This window comes from Aplysia californica, unplaced genomic scaffold, assembly GCF_000002075.1.
Source record: "Aplysia californica isolate F4 #8 unplaced genomic scaffold, AplCal3.0 scaffold00049, whole genome shotgun sequence".
NCBI lineage: Eukaryota > Metazoa > Mollusca > Gastropoda > Aplysiida > Aplysiidae > Aplysia > Aplysia californica.
The window spans coordinates 1078628-1103401 of NW_004797319.1; the positions used below are offsets into that span (position 1 = coordinate 1078628).

The following is a 24774-nucleotide window of genomic DNA, read 5'->3' on the forward strand; positions in this document are numbered from 1 at the left end:
CAACACAGTTAGATAAAACGGACAGTTCTCTCATACAAAGAATCTGATACAATTTATCATTGCATGTAACCGGGGCTTAAATCTACGTTGAGTATCTTTGACGTTTGCGTGACGGGCCCGAACTGGGATTGGGAAGCGCCGGATCATAGGTCTGAGCATGGGGAACACCTGATTCTAGATCTAGGCCTAAATCTAGCACAATTTTCATCCTCACTTGCGTCCGCACCTCTCCTATTTCCTTTCCTATACACATTATCAACTCTGTATGATTGTTCATCATCGCCATCATCTGCAAAAAGATCTAAATTTGACCCTTTTATATTGACGAATGGATCCATCAATTCAAATGTTCAGACCTCGTTGAGACGCCGTCGCCATCGTAACTGAGCGTTAGTAGTTTCTAAGTTTGTTTCGGGTGAGTTCGAAAAAGTCACTTATTCAAGGGAAGTTACTGCAACAATGCGGAATTGAAACTAAACTGGCTTATGTCGCATATCTCCGACTGCCAAGCCCGGAACATGTCGGGGAATGTTTGAAAAATAGTAGTAAAAACGCACCCGACGGGTTTCGGGTTTGGCAGGTAGCGGTATACGCGGATCACCTGACTGGGTTCGGGCATGGCAGTGAGTGAGTTAAGATAAAATAAATTTTAGCCCTCCTCCCATGTCATCATGTATCACAATCACTGCCTTTCTGGTGCCTCTCCCTGTAAGACGAAACTGTGACCCTGATGGCCAACCCAGATAATATGCACTAGATCTAGTAGATAAAAATGACTGGTCCAGCTTTACCGTAACCCACTATTATACAATAACAACATGAAAAAAAAAGCAATCTACAGCGAAATACAAAAAAAACCCAACATAATTCCTTGGAAATATCTTCTTTCCCATTGACCTAGCCATCCATGCTTGCAAGACTCATCTGCTGTCTACCTAGGACCTCCCTGAAACTAGTCTTTCTTCTCTTCCGTCTCCGCTATAAGAAAGGTCTCTTCAGTTCCCTGCTTTCCCCCTTGATCCAAGCCAGGTCTTCCAGACGTCTCTTCCTTCTCCTGCTGGGAGATAAGAGTACTGTCATCACGTTTTTGTTCCTCTTTTTCCTCTACTGGTTCCTTTACACTTACTGTCTTATCTGTCTCGGAGGCTATACCTATCCCCTCTGCCTCCAACCTTCCTCCCACATCTTTACCATTAGCCTTCAAGGATCCGAGCTCTTTAACAGCAGCATTTAATTCCTTTCCTCTCTCGCTGGGGCTGTTGTCCTGAGACACTTCCTTGGCTGCTCTCTCTGTCTCATGATTCATGTCGCTACTACTTATCGCCTTGTCCAATTCACTCAAATTTACCACCGAATCGCTCAGATGGCGTCCTTCGTCAGTCTCGCCAGTTCCGTTGGTCCTATCAGATGTCTTGAGGGCTGTTTTTTCAGCTGCTCCCGAAAGAATGGACTCCTTGCCGAGACCCTTGGGTTCTTGTCCCAGGTCGGGATGAGAGAAGGCTTTCCCTTGACCTGCAATACTTACACTGTCTCCTGCGCCACCACTCGCACCCAGGACTGCACCCGCCAAATCCTTAACCCCCTCCTCATTCCCCCCACTTTTACTGCTCCCCTTCAGACTGCTGCGGCCGCTGTTACCACTGCTCTGACTGCTCCCTGCAGCTTGTTGGCCTTTCTTTTGACCGGCGGAGGCCTCGCTGCTACTTCCTTTGACCACTTGCTGCTGAAGCTTTCGTTGCTGCTGCTGTAGTTGCTGCTCTGTAACCGCTTTCAGAGATGCCTAAAAATAAAACAAATTAACCTTTAAAACCCGAGGGGGTTTTTTTTTCATACCTCCCTAGAATCCTGAATTAAAATGAAGGTAATAGAAAAAATCAGGTTGTCTGAGGTTTCAATAATTTCTCTTCTTTAGTATTTTGTCACGGTGATGAAAATAAAAAAGAGAAGACAGACCACTGGACACATTGAGCCAAGTCCTTCCCAAGTTGAATAAATTCTTATTCTGGATAAACAGTGGAGTCCGCTTAAACCAAAAATGGTTAATCAGTAAAATAGTAGCCGGTCTAATTCCCAAAAAAGCAAAATCCCCATTTTTTTTTCTTCTTGGACTTTGTAAGAAGCTAACGATTTGCAAAAATGCTCTTCTTTTCTAAACTGAAAGCATTTCAAAGGGTAAATTGTCAAAATTTTCACCAGTGACCTTTCAAGTAATGCAAAACGTAAGGGTTTACCCACTTCAAGATAGCAAAACAGAAGAAAAAGAGACTCCGCCAACAACTTGGATCTATACAAACTTTGTAACAAAGTCACATATATAACAATTTGTATTTGGCTAAACATAACATCTATACTTCTTGTTTAGTTGTGCCTTTCCTATCATAATAGAGACCCACCTCAAAGTGGTTCCCCACTAAGTGCTGCAGTTCATGATTCACCAATTTCTCCGAGCTGGCAAATTCTCGTTCACAATACTGGCAGATGAACATCAGAGGGACTGTATCAGAGCCCTAGGGATAAAATGAACTTTAGTAAAAAGCAAACAAAAAGATGTGTTTGGTGCAATCTTATGACAAAAAAACTACACGAAAGGATTTTTCTTCCCCTTCTGCAATTGTCCCCTGCCAGATCTCAGAGGCAGTGAACAGGAAGCTTTTCAACACAAAATTCAAAGGGAAACTGACTTTTCAGTAGAAGGCCTATTTTCTGAGATGCATGGAATATCCACCAGCAGCCATAAACAGTATCTGAAGATTCCCTCCGCAGAGTATATTTACAGTGCTTGTTTGTGTGAGACTGGAACAGATTTTTAATGGAACTGGGTGACTTATAAGTTACTCCTCTCCAGGAAAACATTGTTAGCAACAAGATTTTTTAAAATCACTTTTTGACCTCTTTATGAAATACCGCCTCCCAAAGTCCCACCCTTTGTTCCTGTAAGGGTAGGTGGAAACAGGACAAAATAGGGGATAGCTGTCTGGGTGAAGTACCGTGTGACTTTATCAAGGCCGACCTGGGTCACCCCAAAACGTTGCTGGCTAAATGGGCTCTGGTGAAACCGTAACTGGCCCAGAAAGCCGGTGGCGGACAAATCATGCTACGAGAAGAACAAAGAAGAATACACGCACTGATTCAAACCTATAACGCAAGACGCAAACCAAAGCCCAGAAGGCTTAAATGAACTTCTATTCGCAGACGACCAATGTCTTATTCATCCAAACCAACAAAGCCTCCAAAATCACACTACCGAACTGAACAACAGCTGCGAGAAATTTAACAAGAAAATTAGCACATCAAAAACCGAGGTTATGAAAGTGAGCCAAAACCATAGTCCCCTGAACATCCATGTCAATAGCAAACAACTGAAACTGGTGAAGGAGTTTAAATATCTTGGCAGCCATTTTTCTGAAAACAGGTCTATAGATAGAGAAATAGAAATTATGCGAACTCAAAAAGCCAATGCTGTCACCTACAAGCTTGCACCCCTCCTATCTCATCCAAACATCTCCATGGACACGAAGAGACAGCTCATCACTCCAATATTCATACCAACATTATGCTACCAGTGCCAGACCTAGACACTAAGTAAAACCCATGAAAGAAAAATCACTGCATGCAAAATGAAATGTCTCCGCAAAACCACACAAGATGAGACAGGCAGAGAAATGAAGAAGTAAGAGCAGCTATTGGCACTGAGTCATACTTGCATTTCATAAAAAGACAGAAAATAAAATGGTTTGGCCACCTGTTACATATGTCACCTGGCAAGCCAGCCTCTAGAGCCTTCAACATCATGCACTCAGGCTATAAAGGAAGAGGAAGGCCATGCAAAAGGTGGATTGAGGGTGTTGAGGAAACCCTGAGAAAACATAATATCACAACAGAAAGAGCTGCGGAGCTGGCCTACCATAGAAAACTGCATCTCCCCTTGACGCTTAACGGCTACAGAGGATGAAAAAGTAAGAGTAAGTAAGTAAAGTTGCGGAGCTGGCCTACCATAGAAAACTGCATCTCCCCTCGACGCTTAACGGCTACAGAGGATGTAAGAGTAAGTAAGTAAAGTATGAAATATCACCTTTACTACACTACATCTTGTGTGAAAATCCTGAGTATGAAAGATTTTTTTTTAAAGTCTAGGATTGGCAGTTAGCTAAGGTGTGCTGAATTTTACATTCAGTACACTCATTTTGATCAAGACTTTTTGTATTTCTTGATTTCCTTTAAGTGTGCACTCCTTGCTATGTGTATCATGTATCATTCTTGAATTATTGATAAGTTTAGCAGTGCAGGATAGATACTTAATTTGTCACTCAATAAAAAGCAACTCATTAAAAAATATTTTTTTTGGTAAGTGTTTTACTGCGGTCGCAACAGCATAAGGTCATATGAGCGTGCGAGACACATTAAATTTTTTCAGTTGGTAGGAAACTTTGAATTTTGCCCGGGTGGCTGCCGAAGCCGATTCTTATTGATTTTAGACCACCAAGGGATCTTTAACGTGCGCAGTTTCACAATAAAAGGTAAAAAAAACATTCTCCTCGGCTAAGTCTTTCAACAATCAAGTTTCCATATATTCACAGACTCACCTGGACATTTTCCTTGCCCTCAGTTCTCTCCTCTTTGTTTCCTGATTTGTCAACAGCCAAAGCAGACCCATTCTTACTCTTGTCTTTCTTTTTAGACTGGTTCTGATACTCATGTGCAACCTGTAGCAGAGACACATAGACATGAAACTTTGAGGAACATCGACATCATCCAGTCTTCAGAGACCAACTAGTAATTCTCATTCAGTTTCCATTAAAAAATGTTAGGCCACATAAGACTAAAAGACGCATTAACTGAAACAAAAACCAACGTTTCTCTTACTGTCTAATTCTATGTGGCATTAAGTTCGAGGTGAGCCCTAGTACAACAAAGTAAAGATGAATTTGACACCTAGTTTTTACCCTTTTTCTTTTTAAAGTTTTTCTATAGTTTCACTTTGCTACAAATGCTATATTTTATTCCAAACTGCACAGACAAAAAAGAGAATCCATAATTGACCCAAAGGTTTAATTATTCAAGCCCATTAGTGTAATGGTGCAGTGGAATCAGGCCCTCGTCAAATTTTGGGCATACGGAGTTATTGGCATTATCTTAAAGCTTGTTCATCGTCAGGGATCACAGTGAAATTTTTCGCCAACCCCTGAACATCGACTGTCGACCAGATAGACTTCCGTAAATAATTGTGCAACCCCCCCACATCAGTATAAAAAATGCAAAATAAACCAGAATATCTTTTGTACGACGTTGTGAACAAAGAACTGTCTTCAAAATGCAAACTGAAGACAGAAGATTGAAAGATGAGGGGAAAGGTCAGTTCCAGTTCACCTCCAATCAAAGGAGAGTGCATGCTTTTTATATTGTTTCGAGATTTTTTTTTTCCGCCGAGCCATCTCACTCGCATCCGGTCTATGATAGGCTGAGCTTAGTCAAATCCGCGGATCGCTTTAGGGTCGATCTCAGGCCACTCAAAGTCTACCGCGGCCTGACTTAAAGCCGGGGCAGAACGAATGACAGTGCAGTTAAGACCGCAGAGCGGATTTTGGGAAGTTCTTGCAACCGCAGAAAATCGCGGATCTGCGGAAAACTGTGATCCCCGCGCCTTGTTTTTCCTGAAAAAAAATTCATCTATCTCGGAGAAAAGTTGATACATTTGCGGTTGAAGCAGGTTGGGGTGGCATGATAACAGAAGTAAAATTAGCGAGAAACTAGCCATCAAAGTATGGTGATTCCCAAAGCTTGAGTGTCCTTGGAAACTGCAAAAAGTTACATTTTTTGTGCCTTTCACAAACGTTTTTCAGCAAAATCTACGCGTAAATGAGTCCCGCCGCAGTGGAATCAGGCGCTCGTCAATTTTTTTACATATGGAGCTTTTGGTATCATCTTAAAGCTTGTTCATTTGTCTCATTTGAAAAGAAAAAAAATTATCCATATTTTGAACAGAAATCGAGAAAGTTTGGACTGAAGGAGGTAGGAGTCACCCAGTTTTAGAGGTAAAATAAGAGAGAAAATGGCCGCCATAGTTTGGCGACTTTAAAAGCTTGAGAGTCCTTGGAAACTGTAAACATGTATTTTTGTGCCTTTAATTAACATTTTTCAGTAAAAGCCACACAGCAACTTGTTTTTAACCCTATCCGTACGCCCTGGGATCATTTTGTACCCCAGGGGTTGTATTCTTCACTTTTTAGAATACTTCTAGTGTGAAAATCTCTTTGAAACTTTCAGTATTTCTCAAAAAATCATTTTGACAGACTGTTATGCAAAGCGTATGGATTGGATTAACGAGCAAATTTCCTCTTTGGAAAGTGGTGACACAGAGTTCCCCACGTGTATGGATACGATAGTAAAACACGACGTACCGATAGGGTTAAATGGACATAAAATGTGTTGAGTCCAAAAATGAAAATTCAACAAAAGTTGCCAAATAGGAAGAAAAATGCAATTTTCTTCAATTTCATTATTTTCAGGAGCGCCTGATTTCACCACGCTGCCTCACAAATGTATTTTTTAATGAACATAAAAGGTGTTGAGCCATCAATAAAAAACCCAAAAAATTGATAACAACTGTTCAACAGGCAGAGTGCCGGTTTCTTCGATTTCATTATTTTGTCGAGCACCTGACTTCACTGCAATGCCACATATTTATTTTCCCTCTTACTTCCTTCACTAACATTTCCCCCCTCCCCTCCCCACCCCAACCCATAGTTTGGCAATGGGACTCATTTGTTTTGTTTGTTTGATCAAAGAGAAGCACACTAATATGCAAGAAAATCAGTTACTGCTAGGGAAAAAGCAAGAAAAACAAAAACAAAAGAGAGAACAGTGTAAAAGTTGGGACTTCCAGTGGTGAACTCCAACCAAACTTCCTGACTGCTGCAACAGACCTGTGAACAGCACAGCACTCTGAGGGGCCAATGGGCCAGAACCTTTGATCTGCTCGATTAACAGCAACAGACTTCAACCAAAAGTCCCATAGGCATATTATATCTCAAAGGTACCCTGTATGCCTGCATAGGATTTTCATAAAAAGCAGACAGTACTTTTAAACAAATGTGTCACTATGTGGTGGAATCAGGCACTCATCAATTTTTGGGCATGTGGAATTATTGGGCCATCTTAAAGCTTGTTCATTTGTCTATTTTTCACTGAAAAAAATACTCATCCATCTTTAACGGAAGTCAAAACATTTGTGATTGAATGAAATAAGGACCCCTGATTTCCAAGGAAAAATAAGCAAGAAAATAGCTGCCAAAGCTTGGTATCTTTAAATGCTTAAGGGTCCTTGGAAACTGAAAATTTACATTTTTTTAGCTTTAATCACCGTTTTTCAGGAAAATCCACATAGAAATATATTTTTTAATGGACATAAAAGCTGCCGAGCTAAAAAAAAAAATTCGATAAAAATTGTCAAACCCACAGAAACATGCCAGTATCTTAAGATTTCACCATTTTGACGAGAGCCTGATTTCACCATGATGCCTCACAAATGAGAATGTTTTTTCAGGTAATAATCTAAATGTTTAAAGCCAAAAACTATATTCACTACAGGTTTTAATGTCACTACAGCACACAGCAGGACATTAAAAAATTCCCAAACTTCCCACCTTCAGAGCCTCCAGCAGATCCAGAGACTGGGCCCCAGCATGGGTTTCTCCCAGACCCGTTTCCAACAACCAATCAGACAGTTCAGGCAGCGGGCAAAAGTGGACTCGGATGTGCTGCGTGAGAAGTGCCTGCTTGGGGGCACTGAAATTTATGAGAGTCTGATGAGCATGGTGCAATAAAGGGACCCACATTAGCTTTTTGAAGATAAGGAGAGAGGAAAGAGAAGATGCCTACAGGAACGTTCTGAAACTTCATGGACTGTATGTGGGAAAAAAAACATTCCAAATTCTAATTGAGAATTCGATACTGCAAGCACGGTTATGTAAGAAAATAAAGCAAAGGTTAATTGTGAAGCTACAGCGTGATTCCATGGAAAGAGAGAATAATACATTATAGAAGGACACGTTGTACATGTCACATTATCCACAGTCAAATGACAGTGGATGAGACCTGCATTCAAAGCTAGTAGGCGAACCCAAAGACTTTTTAAAACCAAATACCCAACAGTGAATGGTAGAAAATCTACTGTAACCATCTCTCAAAATAAATGAAAGGAGGAAAAAAACATAAAACATAACATGGTGACTTCGTGGGCAACAAAAAAGCCTCTTGTGACCCACCTGTTAAGAAATCTCAGCCTAGCCTCTGCTTAGGTGACAAAATGACAAATTAATTTTGAAAGTTTGAACCACAGCTAAGAAAAGAAAGATTACTTGACCAGTTAATGATGTTTTGAATACAGAACTCAAACAAGTCAATACCCTAAAAGGCTAGAAACAAAGAAGTGTGAGCCCAAATTGACATTAATGGACAAAAAGTAATAACAATAAACTCCAACCTGGTAGCACAGTCTCTACAGGTAGAGTTATCTATACTCAGTGCTTCCACCAGCTGAAGCTGAAAAGTAAAGAAAATTTTGCCGGGGGTCTGGGAGCCGTACAGGCCCCCAGCAGGGTCCAGGGACAGCGTCCAGTTGGGGGTTCAGGGGCCAAAGCCCCCTAACAAATTTTAATTTAGTGTTTTTAGAGGGTTAAAAATGGCATTTGGGAGCCTGTTTGAAGAGATTACCAACAACTCATACAACCTATTTTTTTTCACCAAGATTTTGTCTTGTTTGATTTCTTCACCTACATATCTTTCAATTGCTGGCAATGTTTAAAAGCAGGTTCCCCTTCCATTGCTACTGTAATTCAATTAATTTGTTATCGCACCATTGATAGAAGACAAACCTGAGAATAATGAAATGATATGTACCTTCACAATACAGTTACCCAGCGTATACCCTAATTTTCCACAATTTTCACTTATAAATGTCACATGTCACAACCTCGGAACACCACTTCGAATTATTCTTAATTTTAGCAATTTTAGCACAAATTTTTTTCATCGCGGCCGTTATCGCGTTCCCGTGCCGTAGAATCTTCGAACCGATAATTTCTCTAGATCTAGACAATAAATTAGCAACAAACTTTCTGACAGTAATTTTCTGTCTAAGATCACAAGTCAATATACTTGATCCACTCGTAGATTTTCCAGCCGCAGCAACAATCCGCCGAAGATAGACAGACGGAATGAGGGAATGATAGACAGGAGGAAAGTGATACAAAAAGTTTGCCAGATTTTGATCAAAATGTACGCCGACCAACCCGCACTGAATGCATGGGGCATAGTGGAATAATGGCCGATGGCAGGAAATGTGCAATCCTGCAGGTTTCTATAACATTATTTTATTGCCGTGAGAATTACTGTAAATATCCGTAACTTATAAAAGACGATACGAAGGCGAGTACGGATCTTTTGCTACGGAATTTCGGTAGTCCTACGCAGTCGCAGATTTTTACAGAGGGAGTTGATAATGATGGAGGAACAACTACGGAACCGGCAGAAAGTACGGATTTCCGTAAAAATACGGAAGAGTGGAAGCACTGTATACTAACAGCTGTTATTACAAACTTACCCTCACCTAATCATTTATTGAACTGTGACACTGCAAAAGACAGCCATAGTGATCCCCCTTAAAAACTTTTAGGGTTTGAAATAAACAACAAAACACCAGCCCCCCCACCTCACCTGTAGTCACAATAAGGACACACCAAAGAGCTAGACACCATGTGAAATTTGAGGTGGGACAGCAGGTAGTCCCGACGTATGTTGGCATACGGGCAGCGGTCACACCTGTACAGTTTCTTCGGTTCTGCATCCATAATACTGTAAAACATTATCAAACAAGAGTTCACATCTTGAGATCAACAGAATTTTTCCTTCTTTGTCAAAAAACCTAAGGAATTTTTACGCTTATATAGAAAAAGGTAAAAAAGGCTTCTTTTTTTTTTAAGTCATAGGTAATTCTTCAATCACAAACAAGCAAATAAAAAATCCCAAAGGCATATCCATGCAAAGCTGTTAAAGGAGACATGAGTTAGAGACAGTTCATAGTTTTGAAAAGCTACTGATAAGTACATAATGATTCAAACATGAATACATCTAACTCAAAAACAGAAAACAGCTGTACGAAAAATCTTTTTTTTTTTAAACAGCTACTGTCTCCAATCCTAGACTACATAGCTAGTGTCATTGGATGACACATGCACTGCAGAGTTTCATCTACAATTAGTGATACCAGTCAGATAAGTCAGACCCAGCATAGAGAGTAAATCAAACCTATGACCTTTAAATCATGCTCCAAAGCCTAACGATAAGGCCCCCAACACCACTGAATAGCACACAGGAATTCAATGTCACATGATCACAGACCTGCCACTCTATGAAATCTGAAAATCAGGATCTCAGAGAAAAAAAATAAGGACCTGATGAAAATAATCAGGATCAACGGCAAATCAGTCATAAAGGGCATGGGGTGGGGGGTGTCTCGGTTCCCTTTTGTAAGGCAACCATGCAAGACAAAACTTTTTCTGGAATAAGTTCAGATTTGGGTCCCAAGGAAAAGCAAAAAAATTAAAGAGAGGATGTACTCGAGTCAGATATACTGGGGAGCACAGGTTACAGAGATGCTGAAACTCTCGTAGTCTTGAAAATAGCTTACACATAACTTTAATCACCCATGCAATAAGCCCGCCTTTTCACGTGGTGACAAGGTATGACTTCGATCGCGTACACACTCACGGCATCACCATCGCGCCATTCTGCACAGACCTCAGCTCTAATCAAATCTAAAATCTAATTCCAAGATTCTTTTTTTTCTTCTTTCCTTGTTCCTTTATCCTGAATTGCTACATGTACTACATCAAGCACTGCAAGCCCAAAAGTCTAACCCCCCGCCCAGGTAAGTCCCGAAAGATACTTCTACCGATGACACCAGTTGAACTTTGTTGAACCCGACAACCGACAGTCCCGGACAATCAATGGTCCCCGACACACACGCTACTCACACAAGGCCATCACACAGGATGCGAACGCGGGTTTGAAAGATTCCTTGACAGGTCTTGATGACAGGCCCAACCAACCACAACTTCGACGAGGCTTGCTTTTAAAGCAATGGCAGAACAACAAATAATAATGATTACTTGATGATCTATGTAATAATTGTAAGAAATCAGGCCATAAACCGGAGAATTCTGGGTAACAAAAGCGAAAGTAGATTTTGAGAGTATCCAAGTCAGAATTTCTAATCGATACTACTTCGATTTTACCAACAAAAGATAAGGCACAATTTTTTTTCTTCTACGAATCCAACGCAACGACAAAAAATTGGGATACACACAAACGAAATCGGGAAAATCGGGATGCGTGGCAGGTCTGTGAACATAACACTATGTAAACTCTTATCCCTCTATTCCTCAGATTGCTACTTCATTCCAAATCTTCAACCTAAATGTTGAGCTATGCCTCATCAAGTTAATTGAAATTTCAGTACACAATCAAAACCCTAAGAACATATGAGCCATGAAGCATCTACCACATTATAAACAAATATTAATACGATAATAATAATAATAACAACAATAAAGATCACTACTCTAGTGCCCAGTCCCTTGTGGCTAAAGGTGCTTCACAATAAAATAAGATCTAAATTTTCATAATGAAAGGAAAACAAATGAAACCAGTAGTACAACTTGCTTCATGTTTAAATTCCTTGTGAAATGAAATGGTACCCCATAATTGCCTTCGTTTTTTCATTAATTCTGTATGTACACATAACAAAGCACAATACCTGAGTTTCGTTTTTGATTATTACAACTACTACCTTAATATGCAGGGACCTGAGCTAGCTTACCCATTCTCATACAGGCCAAGATGGTCGTGGACTACGCTTATAGTCACCGGACTGTGAGCGTCGGCCGGTGGTAAGGCAGAGGCCAGTGCTACGTCCGCTGGCACATCACTTAGCTGCTGAAGGTTGTTGATAGACTGCGACAGCAACAGGTTTTGGTTGGGCATCAGATGGAGTTTGGTGTGCTGCCAAATTGGGAAATGTGGAGGTGAAAAATAACTGATAATTTGTGGCATACCTTACTTGAAACTATGTCAATGTATTAGTCAAAACAGAAGATTTACAAAATATGTACCATTGATAAAGAAGGAAAATAAGAAAAATCTTCACCTTTGTGCAAGAAGCTACTACACCAGAATGACAAAAAAAAATTGCGAAGACCACGAAATTCCATTTCATCAGCTCTGTAATGATGACACCATTCCACAAAGCGGTTTTGCAACGCTCATTAGGCCTCAAGTGTCTTCGTCAAAGTGTCTCCAGTCACACCTTGCAATAAAAATCACAAAGAGCCCAGATAGTTCACCTCAAGACCTCACTCGACAATATGTACCTCCTTCAACAGTTCATAAGGACAGAAAAGGGCATGGGCTGACATTTTTGTATTGCATTAAAAATGGGCAGTCAAACTGACCTCAAAGAATCGACAAGGCCCACAGAAACATGAAAAATGAATTTTTATTTTTTCTTTAATTTAATTTTTAACATTTTTGGGGGGGGCAAGTGATTTACGGCGCTCGCAACTGCATAAGGTCAAACAAGCACGCAGGACACATTAAACATTTTTAGTTGGTAGGAAATTTTGAATTCTGCCCAGGTGGCAGCCGAAGCCTACTCTTAACGATTTTGGACCACCAAAGGATCTTTAACGTGCGCAACTTGCTCATCGGACCTCAGAGTTTTTTTACCCTTATCCGAGAGGACTAGGTGTAGATCTTTCCTACCAGAAGATCAGGGGTGTGGCTGAAAGACAGCAGTAAGAAGGAGCCAATGAGTAACAGTAGAAAGGCTGCAGAAAGAGCCAGGAGCCCAGAGAAGGTGAGGGGGTGGGGGCAGAAAGTGGAGACGAAAGCAGACGACAGAACATTGCTGGAGAGCAGGAAAGGAGGTGAAAGGAGACAATTTAGAGATGAAAATTTTTCCGTCGCTACCCAGAATCGAACCCGGGACCTTTGAAAGAGAGGCGAACACCTAACCTATAGGCCACGAGAGCCCCCATGAAATCTTTAATGTGATGATTAATATCAACGGTATAAAAAATATTGTCAGGGTTTACTAGTCCTTAACCCTAACTCTGGCAAATGGTTTCAACAGAAATGGCAGGGCCAGTCAGCCAAAACGTGCACATGCTTTACAAATCAAATTTATGGACTTGCATCAAATAAAAACCCTACAAAAGTATATATTTTTTGAAAGATAATTGAATGAACTTTTATATTTTACCATTGAACATATGATTTTATTTTATTTTCAAGGGGTTATGTAACTTTGAAATCCAAGATGGCTGACATAAAAAATTTACATGCTCATTAGCATATTCACCAATCTAATGTATTCCTTGTTATAAAAAATGTGAGATAGCAGAAATATGGGTTTTTCAATTACCTTTCAGAAAATGTATAGTTTTATAGGTTTGAGAAGAACAGGTAATGAGTTATGACTGTTTCAATTTGTCATGTGGTCTGTTTCGAACGCAGCTGATACTCGCTAATTTTATACCAAACTCAACATAAAAACACTCTAAGTACAACCATGTGGTTTTCAGCAATCTGCTGGTAGTCTGTAATAATTAGTATAGCAAAAGGAACCTACTTTACTCTATAGCTCTCCTTTTTCTGCCCCTATTAGACTCCCAAAGTAGTAGAATCTAGTGTTCCATTTGAAAGAGAAGTCGGGGCAGGATGAGAACTGGTAATGTATCCCCATTGTCTGTCAGATCTAATCCCAATCTTGACTGAACACCAATAAATCCACCACTAACAGTGTCTGAATTACTTTCCCTAGTCAATTCACTTTCAAATGTATCCAAAAAAGATCGATTTTTGGCCATTTTAGACCCACACAAGTGATAGATCTACATTGGCATTAGTGGCTTGTGACCTGATCAACAAGCTTTCAAAACATCCCTCTGTTTTGAAAGCAAAATACTCTTCTCCTAAGCCAGAATGGTAGAAATATTCTGATTGGTTGTAGGTTAGCCTTTTAGCCAATCAGAAATCACTTTAGGAAGCCCCAAATATTTAGTTGGAAGGCAGAAGCAGCAGTTTACTATATGGTCCTATGAGATCGGCCCTGCCAGTTTCATGGCAGGAAATGGGCCGATTTAATCGGCCCTTGCCAGAGTTAGGGTTAAAAAGGAAAAGACAATTACCACAAAAAGAAAAGTAAATTTTAAAAAACAAAAAAACTTTCAAACCCAGTAGGTCTAGTTTTAATCCTGCACTCTCCTACTGCGCTGCATTTCGCTCTAACTGACATTTACCTGTAGCAAAAGGTTGTTTGATGGCACACTGTAATCACAGAACTGACAGGTGTACCGCTGACGGGAACCATGCAGCTCCAAATGGCGCTCAAAATGGGCTCTCTTTCCACTGGCATACGGGCACTTCTCACAGCCAAACTTCTTAAACCGAGAGATCTGAAGCAGTGTGTCCACCTGGCAAGTAAACATTTCATTTACTTGCACTTGTGACCAATTACTAAAAAGCATACGTTGGGACAGAGAGAGGAGGTCAAAACCAATTTCCACACAAATTGCTTCAATGATCAAATTCTGATAATCTTAACTCCGAGAACTTTTCATTGATTCAGTTTCACATTTCAATCTAAGTCTGAACGAAAGCTTTGTCAAAAATATTCACTCTTTAATTGTAGTCATTCGTTATTCAAACTATTCTTCCATCACTTTAAATACGATGAAGAAAAAACTTGTTATAGCACAGAGCTTCGAAAAGGGAGGCAATAACAATCTTTCAGCTGGCATAAAAACAAGTTCAACGATGTGCCCTGATACACAGCAAAGGATCCTTATGCCTCTAACTGCCTACTTTTTGCTGGGGCGCTATGTCCTGTTCCAAATCATCGTGGTCTTCATTTGCTTCAGGGAAGTCTTGCATGTCACCATCACCATCAGGCCGCTCACCATAGGACTTCTGGTGAACCTGCAGACCACAAGCAAACAAAGTTATACATAACAGGATTAAAATCTGTCACATACGAAAGATAATAATTACAAAATTTCTTGACACTGGTCAAAATATTGGCAACCACGTTCTTTGTAATCAAGAGAAATATTAAAGCAGAACACGGACTAACAAAGAGTGAGTACACTAAACTTAAGCAAACACTTTAAAAAAATGTATCCCCAATTTTTGAGACCATTTTGTCTAAGCTAAACAGTGACCACTAAATCAAGATGCACTTCACAGCACATTTTCCCCCCAAAGCCTTCTGAGAAAAAGACACACTAAGTAAGCAATTGAACGGTGGGACACGGAGAGGAGTCATGAGCCCAAAACCTACAAATATGAGGACATACAGAAATTAAAGAAAAGCAAGAACATCATATTTTGCTTACAACACTGCATTTTACCACAACAGACTAAAAAACTTCTCAACAAAGCCAGCTGAAGTGATGGCTGAACAGACAAAGTCAGTATTGCAAGGTCAACATGGTGAATTTTGCACATAATGTGAAGAGGAGCACATTTTGCAAATGGGATTAAGGGTGTATGCCAACAGAGAGGGTGCCTCAAAAACATCTAGCAATGACGCAGGATACAAAAAAGTCAACTACACCTGTCTGCAGGGTTTTGTTGCATTAAAAAAATGACAATCGGCTTCAGAAGTCGTAAATGATTCATTGTGATCTATCATAATAAAGATTATTCTCTTTTCTTTCACAAAAACTATGGCTAAAAGGCATGGAATGAAACAATTTTTATTCAGATAATCAAAAAAGGAACATGGTATATGAAACATAAGTAGTCAAAAGTTTTCAAGATGGCCTTTTTCACAACAGGCACTGTCTCATTGTAGGTGAAGCAAATTTTCTTGCTGACACTATGAAACAAAATGATGTGGCATGTTGAGAGCCTTAATGACAACTGCTGCATCATACAATTTGTCATTTAGGGAATGAGTGAAAGTCAAATTCAACATTCACAAAGACATTGTAAATCCTAGACTTCCTAACACAAATTGTTCAGACGCAAAAAAAAAAAAAAATTACCAAAAAAGAACTTCACTAGAACCCAAATCAAGTTTCCACAATTGTGTTATTACCAACAGACAGACAATAACAACATAACATACTATTAAAAGGCATCAATGCTATCTCACCTTCATGTGGTGAGAAAGGAGTCCCTTAGAGCCAACATAATAGTCACAGTATGGGCACTTTAAAAGCGGATGTGGGCTCTTCCTTGGCCCATGCATCATTTCGTGAAGACCCATATTGCGAGCACGCACATTGGTGTATGGGCAGAAACGACATCGGTGCAGCTTGCGGTACATGCCGTTCTTGAGAACATAGCCAGGCTTATCGTCGGTTGAGCAGCGCGTGGCCAGCTTCATGGGGCTTATTGTGGGTTGCTCTGACAGGCTGGCTGTGATCTTGTCGCTGATCATTTTCTGTTTCACCGCTGCCAGCTCAGACAGTTCCACCGGATCATACACAAGGCCGGGATCTGAAATATCAGTTCAAAACAAATCTATAATTATGAGCCTGCTTCACCTGATAAAGTTCCGAGCTTCAACATTTGCACAGACTCAAAACCAATAAATACACGACACTGTTGAGATTAAAGAAATGCCTAACTTAAACATTTGCACAAAGAATCCACAAAGTGAGGACATTCATTTGTTAACTCAAGTGTGAGAAGCACATCAACGGTCATTAAGTATGTTTTAGTTTTAGTTTTAGTAGAAGTTTTACGGCACTCGCAACTGCATAGGGTCATATGAACGCCAAGGGGTGGATGTCAACAGAGAAGTCCTTACAGGGAATCAGACTTACTCTGCTCACCTCTCTAGCTTCAACAGCACAAAGTCTGCTTCGACTATCAAAGCACCCTGGAAATAGTGGGTCACAAGAGTGTGACAAACATACAAAAGAAGTAGAGGAAAAATGACAATAGTAAGGAATAGGAAAGAAAAAGCAGCAGTTCCCTGTTGTAGATCAGGCACAGTTATGAGCGTGACATTGATGAATCAGCCCATTTACAATTCTACTGTGCATGAACGAGAAATGTCCCCCCTTTGGGAATGGCCTAAAGACACTTCAAGTCAGGGGCACCACCCCGAGGGGTGGTCATTAAGTATGCTGAGAAAGTGAGACAAAGACTACAGAGGGAAATAAAAGAAGTAAAACCTCCCAAAGGCACCTTCCAACCACCTTCAAACAACAGTCAGTACCATTGGACTGCTTTAATAAGTGTCTTACGGCACTTTCAACACAATTAGGTCACATAAGTGCCTAAAATTAAAGGTGTTACCAGAGAGTAACAAACACAAAAAGAAGGTGAAATAAGAACAATAGACCTTTAATAGGAAAGAAGGAGAAAACCACACGAACCACCGACTAATTAGACTGCACAAAATATGACCCCAAAAATTATCAAGAAAATGGCATAGGAGGACATTCACTAAATAAACAATAAGTTCCTTCACGCCCCACAGAGCCTGAGCAAGAACTTTTAAAATGTCTGAAAGCCTGCCTATCCTGTGTGTGTAACATGTAAGTGTACTTTCAGTGTCTCCCAAAAAGACATGGTACCTCTGGTCGTCAGCAAAAAGTGTATGCTTTCATTTTCTGTCTAAAAAGTAATGTTGGATATATAAAAAAGATCAGGGTTCTTTAAAGATTTTTGCGTTAAAAACTTGAGTAAAACTTTGCCATCGCTATTGGTAAATGGTTATATCTGTTTCTTTACAAACAGTTACAGAGGTTTGAAGTGTTAATTTTGATTCTTAATTGGTCGCTTTTAAGCACAAGGGGGCTATCCCGAAAAATGCTGTTTTGAGAAAATCTAAGGTAAAGTTTCTTTAAAAGACAAGTAGAGTTTTCTCTATAACCAAACAAATATACACACTAATGAAACCAAACTTCTCCTATAGGTAGGGCAATGCCCACTTTTGGAGCATGTCAAGATTTCTGGAAACCGCTGAAATCTGGGTTAGCCCGCTTGTCTTTAAAAGAGACCAATTACTACCTTTCTTCAATTGCCATATGAAATTTTGCACTATGTATTAATCACAATGTGTCCCATCCGCTTCAGATCACTACCCCAGTGCCATTCACATTGGACAGTGAGTTTCTCAAGGTAGTGAATTTTGACATTGGCCTAAAGCTTGATCACTCCATACAACAGGAGCAGCGCAGGAGGTGTAGTTGTTTGTCTCTCTGCCTTACACTAGAATTTGTACCTATTTTCATCGTATGAAGTGGAGCAAACGATCATAAATCATTTACATCCATTACTTAGAAAGTTTATCACCCATTCGAAGCTGGCATCCTATTCAAACTTGGGTGGAATGAGTAAAGAAATTAAGTAAAAAGTCTTTCTTTAATACAGGTCAGATCCAGCACAGAGGGGAATCAAACCCATGACCTCGAGTCCAGAAGCCTAGCAACAAGGCCACCAACACCACTTATTAGCAAAATGGGATGTCATGACATTACATAAACCTTGACACCTGTATTCTCAAGAAGCCAAGGAACTCGTAATAAGATTCTTTTTAAAATGTTGAGTTAATCTCATCACAGGTGCTGAAATTTTATATAACACAATCAAAAGGTTATCGAAGATAGGTATACACCAGGAAGCATATATCACAGAAACAAAAGTTATTATCAAAGGAAAACAAAATTAAAACCAGAACAGTCTCGTGGTGTCTAAATCACTGAATATATCATTTATTTCTTTATTTATCTTCATTCATTACTGGGCTTAATTAAGTTTCAAGTCTACACACAACAAAAAATTGTACCTGAGTAAAGAGATTTTGCTGGTGACAGCTCTGGAGAAAGTGCCCCTGCAGTAGGGCTCGTGGCTCCAGTGTGCAGACGCATGTGCTGTTTGAGAAGCCTCTTGTGAACCACCCAGTAGTCACAGTGCTCACACTTAAATTCAGCTGTTCGTTTTGGCCGATGAAACTGAAAGGGAATGGATGCAACAAACACTAATCACTAAAACCACAGAGTTTCTTCCCGCAGTGATACTGAAAGTGAACTTGCATTACAAACATGAATTACAAAAAATCAATCTGCTTTATCCAACATTGACACTTTATTTTTTCTTCGACTTTTTAATCCTCTGTTGCCGTTAAGCGTCGAGGGGTGCATTGACACTAAATGTTATAATACATGTTCAAGTTTGATGTGCTGTTGAACTTCCTCTTGTGCACATGCCTCTCAAATACATGTGAATGCATGCTACATTTTAACGATACACTTAATACAAATGAACCCACAACATAAGTTTAGGTAGGTATAGTAGAGGTTTTACGGCGCTCGCAACTGCATAAGGTCATATGAGCGTCAAAAGATTAGAGGTGTTACAAGAGAGTAACAAACATAAAAAAGAAGAAGGGGAGACAAGGACGATAGATGTTTGATAGGAAAGAAGAAGCAAACCACACCAGAGCACCCGTCAACCACCCACCAACATAAGTTTAATAACATTTTGGTTACTGAGTAGAGCAGTGACTCACCTGCTTGTGATAAATAAAATCGTTCTTGCTGTTGGTTGTGTATGGACACTTTTCACAGCAATGGCGTCGTGCAGACCCACTTCCTGTCTGTTTCTCAGGTGTGCCTTCAGTGCCAACTGCCCAGTTCCTCAAAGGAGACTCAGGCAGATGCTGCTCTTGCTCAGGGGTGGCAGCTGCTGGGTCACTGTGCCACTTCCTTTGGTGCTGGTGCAACAGGCGAACAGTGCTCACATAGTAATTGCAGTACTTGCACTTGTATCGGTTCACTGCTGAAGGACGGTGATAAGTCATGTGAAATGCCAGCATTGATTTTTTCTGACTTCTGTAAGGACACAGAGGGCAGAAATGGAATTTGCGATTTCCAGCTTTCTGTGGATCAGGCCGAGGCAAGCTCTTAAACTCAAGGTTTGGTTTCATGGGAGTATAAAGGTTTTTTTCCACTTTCAAAATATTTTCGGGGTCTTGGGAGCTATGAACCTCCAACAGATGGTTGGCAATGTTAGACCGGTCACAAGACTCATGATTACACAGGCGGCACAGAAACGAACTCACCAAAGCCCCTTTCTCTGTCACTTTAATTTCAGCATTATCATCATACTTGATATTGAGTTTGCTCAGTTTCACATAGTCTGACCGGCGATGCAACTTCTGAATATGCCTGTGGAGAGGACCCCGATTCATGAAAGGGAGATGGCAAACACCGCATTTGAAAGGTTTCATTTCGTGTTTTTGCATATGCACTATAATGTGTGTGCGCAGCTGTGAGACAAAGGGGCACTCTGGACACCGCCAGATGCGGTTGTCTGGCTGAGCCAAGCTAGATTTGCGTTCCTTCAGAAGATTGATGTCCATGGGATGCGTCTCCATCTTCACCATGGTCGGCAGGCCTTGCTGCAGGAACTTGTCCATGAGATTTTGCCCACCTTGGGCCTCTCTGCTCTGCCTTGAAGGTGGATGCAGGGGAATCACCCTGATGGAGTCCTTCTGCTCCAAGTGCTTTCTGTGAATGTGTCTGGCCATATTGCGGCGCCAGTTTGAGATGTAGTCACAGCCAGAGCACTTCCACTGACGACGATTAGGGTCCACATTGGTGACCTTATCCCGACCCCTTAGTGCATTGGACAAATAGTCCTCTTGACCTGTGACCATTCCACTATCAAAAACTGGTTTGAGCATTTCACTGTGTGATGATAAAGAGGACACTGGAGAGGTCTGGCCAGAGGAGGCCCGAGTGGCAGACAAAAAATCCTCTTGTTTGGGGTGACTGAGGGTGCATTCAGTGCCGTATGTTTCCTGGGCCTCCTCTATGGAGAGCATGATAACAAAGCCTCCCTTGTTCGGATGCTTGGACCTCAGATGCTTTTTCAGGTCCCACTTCCAATTGGAACGCAAGCCACATATTGAGCACTTAAAAGGTTTCACATATCCATGCATTTTGGGATTGCTAAACTTTGAATCAGGCCTGATCATCTTACTCGGGGAGCCCTGAAGGTCTAAGTCAAGCATGCTATCACCAAGGTCACGCTTTGATGACTTCTGATAGACCTCCCCTGTGTCATAGTTGAATTCAGTACCAGTAGGTATATATAGCACTCTTACCTCTTTGTAAGGATGCGCATAGTTATAATGTTTTTTCACATCCCCTTTATTGAGCCCAGGCTTCTTGCAGATGGCACAGGCATAAGGGTGGTCATATCTTGCCAGCTCTTCTAAAGGTGGTTCCTCAAATTTGGTTACTTTCTGGACTTCCTCAACTTTGACATATTTCAGATTTTCCCCCAACATTTTCTCATTAGGAACTTTCTTCTCTCGCGACAGATTTCTCTCCCTCTCGGCATTTACACTTGCCTCATATTCCTCTGGGCTAGAGATAATGTGTGTAATCACTTTGCCACTCTCTTTCTTGTGATCAGTACCCAAATGTCTGACCACACGATTTCTTTCATGGGAGCGGAAATCACACAAAGAGCACAGGTTCACAGACATTTCTTTCTGCTTCCTTTCCATAGTGTTTAAATACTCATCAATGGTGGCTTTAGCTTCTTCAATGGGTAAAGTAATCACTTCATCAACAGATGCATAGGCTTTCGAGTGGACCTTGCTCAAGTGTTTGACCACATCCCACTTCCAGTTTGTCCGTTTGCCACAGACGGGGCACATGAATTGCTTGAGATTCAAATGGACAGCTAAATGAGCCTCCATCCTGTCTGATGTGGACGTCTTGAAGTCACAACTGGGGTACTCGCAAACAAAAGAGCCCTCCTTGAGACACACTACACTGGTCGCGGGTCGCTGGCTAATACTGGCACTTGAATCCTCTTCCCCTACTACCAGTGGGACAACACCGGATGAAGATGTACCTATACCCTCTATGGCTCCTTCCTGTTCCAAGGACGCTGTCGATCCAGCAAGATGAGGCTGCTTAGTAATGGGTCTGATGTGCGGGCGGTAAATAAAATACTCTGTCATTTCTGAGGCTTCCTTGCTGAGCACCACACTATGGTGCCGATAAAGATGACGACCTACATCACCTCGCCAGTATGTTTGGTAATTACACAAGCGGCACTGATACGTCTTTTCCATGTCACCGTGAGTGCGAGAGTGCTGCTCCAACTCAGCCTTAGACTGAGTACAGAAGGAGCAAATCGGGCACCGGAAGGCAGCCGGGGAGGCTTTTTTGACAACATCCTCATTCCTTGTGACCTCCCTAGAGACATTGGCAGGCGGCTCGGCGTTGTGGTCCCGCCTCATGTGCACATTGAGGTCTCCATAGTATTTGTACTTATTGGGACAGAGAGAGCATTTAAACCTCTTCACAATGGTATGCACCTGCATGTGACGCCGCAGGTCACTTGGCCACTTTGCAGAGTAAGAACAATGAGAACACTTCAGGCTTTCTCCACCAATAGACTGAAGCAGTAGTCGTCTCTGCTTCATGTGGGTGCTTGGGTATGTTGGAAGTTTTCTTTTCACCCCACGAGAAGTAGGCCGCTCCAGTGATTTGCTCAAGGCAGCAGCATTCAGATGATTAAACTTGTGTTTTGCAGTGAGATGTCTTGTGAAGTTAGCACGACGATAACAAACCATAGGGCATCTAGGACATCTGTGAAATAAAAGTCACAAAATTATTAACACAATTCCGTTCCTCAACAGAAACTCCAGCCATTGACATCATTGGGTTTTGTGACTTTCAGAAGTAAAATTTAAAGCAGCAAAAAGTAAAATAACTTAATTCATTAAGTCTATGCTTGACTTTCTCAACTACTGACCTCTTCAACAACAAAACACATATGCATACAGTGCTTGTACTTTAGGGATACAATATGACTTTAATAGGGCTGTATCTTTTTTTCCAGAAAGGTTTGGCAGTGTTATATCTCTGACTATTGGCTCTCTCCTCTCTCCTTCCCTCCCTCCTTTTATTTCTTTCTCCCCCCCCCCCTCCCCCCCCCCCCCCTCCCCCCGGACCCAAATCCCAAATCACTCCACAATCAACAGACAAGAACGAGGAAAGATAAGAAAAAGGAATACCTGTACTCCACTTCAAAATGCTTGTGTTTATCTGACTTTGCACCAAGTTGCTCTTCATTCTGTTAAGTAAAAAGATATCACAAAATTTATTGAAAAACAGTGCCTCTAGGAAACAAAATTCTGCAAATGTTCCAAAAGCCATGAACCACAACAAAAAAGTGAAGGAAATGTAAAAAATCATTACCATACAACAGCATAATAACATAATAATCAAACAGCAATATTACAAGAATTTCATTTGCAGACACAAATTTGCCAACCTTAAAAAAGGTAAGTTGCTATTTAGAGTCATTGAGACTTTCATTCGCTGTGATATTCTTTGTCCCTCCAGCACAATGACATCCTCAATTAAAATAAAAAGTAAATACAAACCCAATGTATCCACTTTATAGCTTGGAAATAGCAGTTCCTTTTAAACAGACTTTAGAGTTTAAAAAGACCAATTTTGCAACCACTATTTATTAAAGACGAGGAAGTGGAGGTTATACTTAGAATAACAATTGATAACAAGCTTGACTGGCATCCCCAAGCTGCTCTTTTGGATTAAAAAATAAATCAAAGAATGTTCCTTTTAAAAGGAAATTATAAAGTTTCCGTATAGATAATAAGATTATGTCCCTTTTATACCATTCTATGATTGGAAGTGTGTTACTATTTTGTATTTGCTGCTGGATAGGGAATTGTAGGGTGAAAGATAAATTAAAATTTGACAGAACCATTTAAAAAGCCAGCAAGATCTCTGGATATGATTTTACTAGAATTGATTAAATGTATAAGATCACAAGTATAATAATAAAGAAAATCAGCATTATAAACGACCCATCAAACCCCTTTTCCACACAAATTGTAAGATCATGCAGCAGCAGATATGTACCTTTAAAACAAAGAAAGAAAAATACAAAAGAAGTTTCTTACCACATAGTATAAGGCTACTGTCAGAATAAACATCAATGCATATTGCTTTTCGAGGGTATCTATATAGCTCCAAAGGTCTTGTAATTAAATTCCTGCACGTGGTTGAATGATGCATCTGATGTGATATGTACATTTTGTCAGCTTTACTTTTCTTTTTCCCATTGAATTTTCATGAGAGTAACATTATAATTTAATTTTTAGGTATACCTGCAAGTGTTTTTACGGTCCTGTACAGCCAAGAAAAATTTCCCTCTGGGACAATAAAGTACGATCTTATTTATCTTTTCTTATCTTATGTTAATGATGACAATTTTCTGACACTATTCAGTATCTAATTTTTCAGTAGAATACAAAACTTAGGCTGAATTATCATTGAGATCAGATAAACGGTATCTTTCAATCTAAAATGTACAGCTACATTCGCTTATTCCAAAATCAACCTGATCATTTAGAGCTAACAACAACTGTAAACAGTATTAGCATGGCGACATGAAAAGAACATCAAATGCATATCACTAGACACGGCTGTTCCACTCAGGATCTCTTAGTTGCCGGTCGACCTGACCTCCGAGACGAGGTCACGCCCCGGTCACGCTACCTGCGGGCGCTCGGCCTCGCGGTCAGCGGCTCCCCCGCAATGTTATGTTTTGTACACATAAAACAACACCAGTTCTTATGAAAGCCGAGAAAGTCAATGAAACAACAACCAAATGATCACATGAAGACGAAGGTGTAGTTTA

At 40.6% G+C, this 24774-nt stretch overlaps 1 protein-coding gene across 3 annotated transcripts in view; it reads right to left on the reverse strand.

Annotated features, from left to right (window-relative positions):
* Positions 1-234: 234 nt before the first annotated feature.
* LOC101864368 overlaps positions 235-24774 on the reverse strand; it is a 44375-nt gene continuing 19835 nt past the window's right edge. For all 3 annotated transcript variants that reach the window (XM_035968278.1, XM_005092595.2, XM_005092597.3), the window contains exons 9-20: positions 23120-23178; positions 19589-22691; positions 18866-19031; positions 16217-16563; positions 14923-15036; positions 14358-14531; positions 11879-12060; positions 9715-9852; positions 7644-7785; positions 4584-4703; positions 2394-2507; positions 235-1780 (exon numbers count right to left, since the gene is read on the reverse strand). In XM_035968278.1, coding sequence (XP_035824171.1) covers positions 953-1780; positions 2394-2507; positions 4584-4703; positions 7644-7785; positions 9715-9852; positions 11879-12060; positions 14358-14531; positions 14923-15036; positions 16217-16563; positions 18866-19031; positions 19589-22691; positions 23120-23178 — 5487 coding nt within the window. In that variant the 3' untranslated portion in view covers positions 235-952. The remainder of the gene's footprint in view (positions 1781-2393; positions 2508-4583; positions 4704-7643; positions 7786-9714; positions 9853-11878; positions 12061-14357; positions 14532-14922; positions 15037-16216; positions 16564-18865; positions 19032-19588; positions 22692-23119; positions 23179-24774) is intronic.